The sequence below is a fragment of the Vairimorpha ceranae genome (genome assembly GCF_000988165.1).
Source record: "Vairimorpha ceranae strain PA08 1199 chromosome Unknown NODE_138, whole genome shotgun sequence".
In the NCBI taxonomy this organism is placed as follows: Eukaryota; Fungi; Microsporidia; family Nosematidae; genus Vairimorpha; species Vairimorpha ceranae.
The window spans coordinates 1-4,575 of record NW_020169433.1 but is presented as its reverse complement, the minus strand read 5'-3'; the positions used below and the strand labels follow the sequence as shown (position 1 = coordinate 4,575).

Sequence of the window (4,575 nt, the reverse complement as noted above, 5' to 3'; positions counted from 1 at the left end):
AGTTCTAAAGATTAGGACCTGCGCTCAGCAGAATTTGAGGTTTAATGCCTGGCTCGATACACCATTTAAGAACACAACGAAGTCCAGCAGGATGCTGCGGCATAATATGCAGCTTTAAGCCAGACCCTTCCCAGGTTTAGACACATTTGTCTTAAACGAAGAGGTGGGAGAATACTCTTTGACGACACCCGTCTGTCCAAGTCGATCCAGATTCTCCGAAGAGTCACGGCTTCTGCTATTGGCAATGATTTACCAAAACTTAACACAATAGATGTACCCCTTGTTGTTCCAGCAGCCACGAAGTTCTTCTATTGTGAATATTTTACTATCCAAAAGATTGCTCAATCTCTCTTCTACGAGGAAGTTTTCCATCTTGTCTCTATTATAAGCAAATGAACTTTCTACTACTGGAGAAGGAAGAGTAATAGTTCCCTTAAGTAGTAGATGATTCTCAGGACCATCTTTGTGAGATCTTGATTTTCTCACTATCTTGTTTCAGTACTCTGAAGATCGTATCTATACGCCTTCCAGATACTTTACCGTTGCTCAGGATTCTAGTTCCTGACATTCTGTTGTAGTTGAGTAGAGGGTTTAATCCTCCACCAACGAGCTTCTTCTTAAGGGATGAATCCTTGGTATTCATATCCCCCATGACTACAATCTCCTTGTAGCATCTTTTATCCTTCTCAACATTAAGAAGATTAATCAGTTTACTGAGAATTAATGGTTTTAACTCTCTGTCCTGTGGTACATAGACGTTGATAACGAGTATCTTGGTCCATCCTGTACTAGTCTTGAATTCAACTACTGCTTGCAGTATGTTGTCATCATTACCTTTTTTGGTGCATCTTACAGCTCCGCCTTTTCTAACCAATGTCATTAACCCTGGCCTGTTCTTTCCTATGGCTGGTGTCTCTACAACCATGTACTTTTCTAGCTTTGTAAGTCCTGAAGTCTTCTTCCAGGTTTCTTGCAAGCACAAAACTGTTGGCTTCTCTACTTTTAGAAGAATTTCTAAATCTTCCTTCTTTCCATAGAGATGGTTGATGTTAAGACTACAAAGTTTTGCCTGCTTCATAATCTTACATCCTTTCCTTAATCCTCCCCTGTCAACAGTGGGATTATCTTTTAGTGTCTCTAAGCCAAGGGTATTCATGGTTTCAAGAAATTCTTCTTTTTTCGACTTTCTTATTACACAGAAAGTGAAACCAGCATCTTTTCTACGATGCTTTCTTGTATATACTAAAGAGTCTACCAGTTCTGGAGACTCCCTAGCAAGCTGTTCTCGGAGTTCTACTCCTTTCAAGTGATTGGCCATTACTTTTATTAAAGACCACTTCTTTTGAATACTACTCCTAAGCATTCTAACTTTTAGAAAGAACCAAGATAGAGATGTAACTCTCCTTTGGCTCCTCTTCCTTTTGTTTCTACAGGTAGAAAGTCTTTTAGCAGTACTTATAGCACTATAACTTTTGTTACTTCTGAGAAGCTTAATGACTTGTCTTTTATTAAAATAAAAATTATTTAATAAACTACTTTTATTGATAATCTCCCGACCACTATTCATTTAGAGATAGATTATCGCCTTTTAGATTCCCTCTAAGATCCTCATACGAAACCTCATCAAAGAAAAACTCTTTCTGGCTGACTTTAGAATTTTCATTCAGCCCTTTTTTTATTACCTTTATTGCCTTATCTACAGGCACGTACTTACTCCATTGTGGGCGAAGATCGGAGATTATCTTCACCAAAGTACTTCTATTCTTAGAGATATAGTCAGCAACACCATCAGCTGACATCAATATCCTTACATTTCCCGAGACCTTATGCAGAGCTTGTACCACGGGGATACAGCACTCGTCTCTTACAAGGAATATTCTCCCTGCATCTTTTATATCTTTTATCAGAGGAATAAACTTCTCCTCCACACCCAGTAACCGAGCCCAAACTTCCCTGTTGATGTGGTCAACCACGGGAAGGCCATAAGCAACTACAAGCTTGTACTTGCAGTCCTTGGGCTTCTTTCCTTCCAGAGCTATTCTTAGTAGCTCATCTTTTGTTAATTGGGCAGCCCAATTAGACCTCTTCTTTGCTTCCTTCTTACCAGGAGAAGGGCACTGCTTCCTTTCAGGTGCTTTTTCACCTTTCTTTTTCTGCTTTGCCATTAATCTTGGCTTGGCATTTTCTTTTATATTTGATAGAGACCTATCAATTTTCTTATTTGTGATACAAGTTTCAGGCTTGATCACATCAGTTCTTGAACCAACTGGGGCTCTAGGCTGCCTATTGGTTCTTTCCTTTCTTTGTGGTTTAACCACACACTTTTTCTCAAGAGTCTTAACTGACTTCTGTTTTGTGACCTTTTGAACCTTGGTTACACAAGTTTCATGTTTGATCACATCCTTTTCTACACCAATCAGGAATGGGGAGTACCTATTGGTCTGTTCTTTTATTTGTGGTTTAACCACCCGATCATTTTTAGAAGCCTTGGTCGACTTCTTATTCCAGTTTTTGAGAGTGACCGTCCAGCCATTCTCTGTCTTTTCTGTTAAAAGAATGTTCTTCTTTAACAATTTTCTGTTTCCCTTTACAGCAGAAGTAACCTGCCGCAAAAACACATGGAAGGAATTGGATGATGGAATCCTTTTCCCAGTAATCTTTTCTAGCTCTGGTTCCAGAGCACCAGAGAAGCCGCCAATCTTCTCCTTTCTTTTCTTTTGATCAATTTCTTGATCATTCTTTGTTTTGATTGGTTCAACACAATCTCCTTTTTTCTCTGCACTGATCCTCTCGATTCTTTGCAGAAGTCCTTTGTTGGAGGCTTTTAAAGCTTCCAGTTGGGTCTCGAAATTGTTTCTCATAAGAGATAACTCCTTCTCATGCTTTTCTTTCAAGCATTTGAGCTTGAATTTCTGTTTACTGAGCTCATCATAAATGATGTCTAAGTACTCCTGATGAATACTTGTCACATTATGTGAACTCTTACAGTAAGAGACCAGACTTTCCATCAACCTGGCTCTCTTAAAGTACATGTTCTCGGCAATACTGCCATCCTCTTTACTTATTCTCTCGAACAAGCTGACATTTTTAGACCAAGAATCATTCAATTCTTGATCATCGTGAATTGTAACCCTGCGGTAGCTACAAACTTCACTAACTGGTTTAATTCCTTCCAATACTAATGCTTTAGCACTTTCTTGTACTCCAGAAGTCGATAAATCGACTCCAATCTCGCAGCTTTCAACTTCTCCTTTTTTTTTTCTTTTGGCGGACCCCAACATTGCTAGGTTCTCCTGTGCATGGTATATACACTGAGATCGCTAACATTCTAATAGGCGTCTTATGCAGCTCAGACATTCCTTCGATACAACCCGCTAGGAACCACTCATGTTGCGCATAGTGCGTTAGGGTAAGGCCTAAGCCTCGCCTTACTGCAAGAACCAATCCCCGGTTTCCTCGTTCCTTCATATCCCTCGTCTCTATTACCTGATAGCTCGGTAACCATGTCCTATGGGCTGACTCTTTTACAAGAGTCTCCTGTAGGAACACGATTGTTGGGCATTTCTTGGTTAATAGAAGGGATACTTCTGGAAGTTTACTCCTCAGTCCGTTGACATTCAGAGTGAGTAGCGAAATGTTGCTTCCATCATTGATGGTCTTCTTTTGTGGTGCCTTTTGAGGAATAATTCCTCTGGCAGCCGCCCTTCTTTTAGCTTCATTTCGCACGGCGAATGGTCTGTCCACTATCACTCTCGCTCGCAGTGATTCTTCCAACCTTGGTAAATCTTCCAAAGTTGGACGCGCACGGGTTAATGGTATTACGTCAAATCTTCTGACACCATCTCGTTGCCTTCGTGCTGTTACGGAAATAAATTGCTCCATCAGGGAAGTATGTCTTGCGACTGCTTTCCTAATGGCGTCCCTAGGAAGTTCTGGGACGTTGTACACAATTAATTTCGCCCATTCCATCTTACACGTTTTCGGTCTGTTCCCCGGGTCAGTCTCCCCCAGGTAAGTCAGTTTCGTCTTAGCGGGCCTCATAGCTTGGGTTGATCCTGCCGAGATCGCCTTAGAGGCCGTTGTTGCTTCGCTTCCACTGACACCTGTTTTGTCCTTATTTGCCTTGCGGCTGTAGCCCATGGCTGAATCTACAGAAACCATATGTTTGTCTAATACGAGATTAGAGTCTTCATACAGCGAACGGTCAGCAGGCACTGACTTCTGTAAACCCTTTGCGGGCAGTAAATCCTTCACGCTTGCGCGTTCTTCGGATCCTAGGCATTCAATTCTTGTTGCTTTCTTTACGATAGACTGGGACCTAGGTTCGGCTTTCGCGTCATCACCCCAGCTACGGTACATGCATGTCCCTCAGAGGAATAATTCATCCGCTTGACCCGCCCCATTTCTTGAGTGCACCCCCAACTGATGTTTAAATTGCTTTCATTGACTACATTTTTCTTATTTTGTTTCGTAGCAAGATATAGTGGAAACCCCGTGTATAGAACCACGAGGACATCACTTCCAGCCTCCTCTCCCAGGAGTAAGCCAGAAGGTAGTGGTAAGACTTATGAGATT

General features: G+C 41.4%; 3 protein-coding genes across 3 annotated transcripts; all 3 read right to left on the bottom strand.

Annotated features, from left to right (window-relative positions):
• Positions 1-451: 451 nt before the first annotated feature.
• AAJ76_1380003009 (endonuclease exonuclease non ltr retrotransposon protein) lies at positions 452-1,567 on the bottom strand (the record flags this gene model as incomplete). The annotated part of the gene is made up of 1 exon (XM_024474001.1): positions 452-1,567. The coding sequence occupies one exon, from the start codon at positions 1,565-1,567 to the stop codon at positions 452-454; it is 1,116 nt and encodes a 371-aa protein (XP_024329761.1).
• A 1,673-nt stretch (positions 1,568-3,240) lies between these two features.
• AAJ76_138000217 (apurinic apyrimidinic endonuclease) lies at positions 3,241-4,359 on the bottom strand (the record flags this gene model as incomplete). The annotated part of the gene is made up of 1 exon (XM_024473999.1): positions 3,241-4,359. The coding sequence occupies one exon, from the start codon at positions 4,357-4,359 to the stop codon at positions 3,241-3,243; it is 1,119 nt and encodes a 372-aa protein (XP_024329760.1).
• An 88-nt stretch (positions 4,360-4,447) lies between these two features.
• AAJ76_1380003 (hypothetical protein) lies at positions 4,448-4,575 on the bottom strand (the record flags this gene model as incomplete). The annotated part of the gene is made up of 1 exon (XM_024474000.1): positions 4,448-4,575. A coding segment is annotated over one exon (128 nt), but the record flags the coding sequence as incomplete, so codon positions are not given.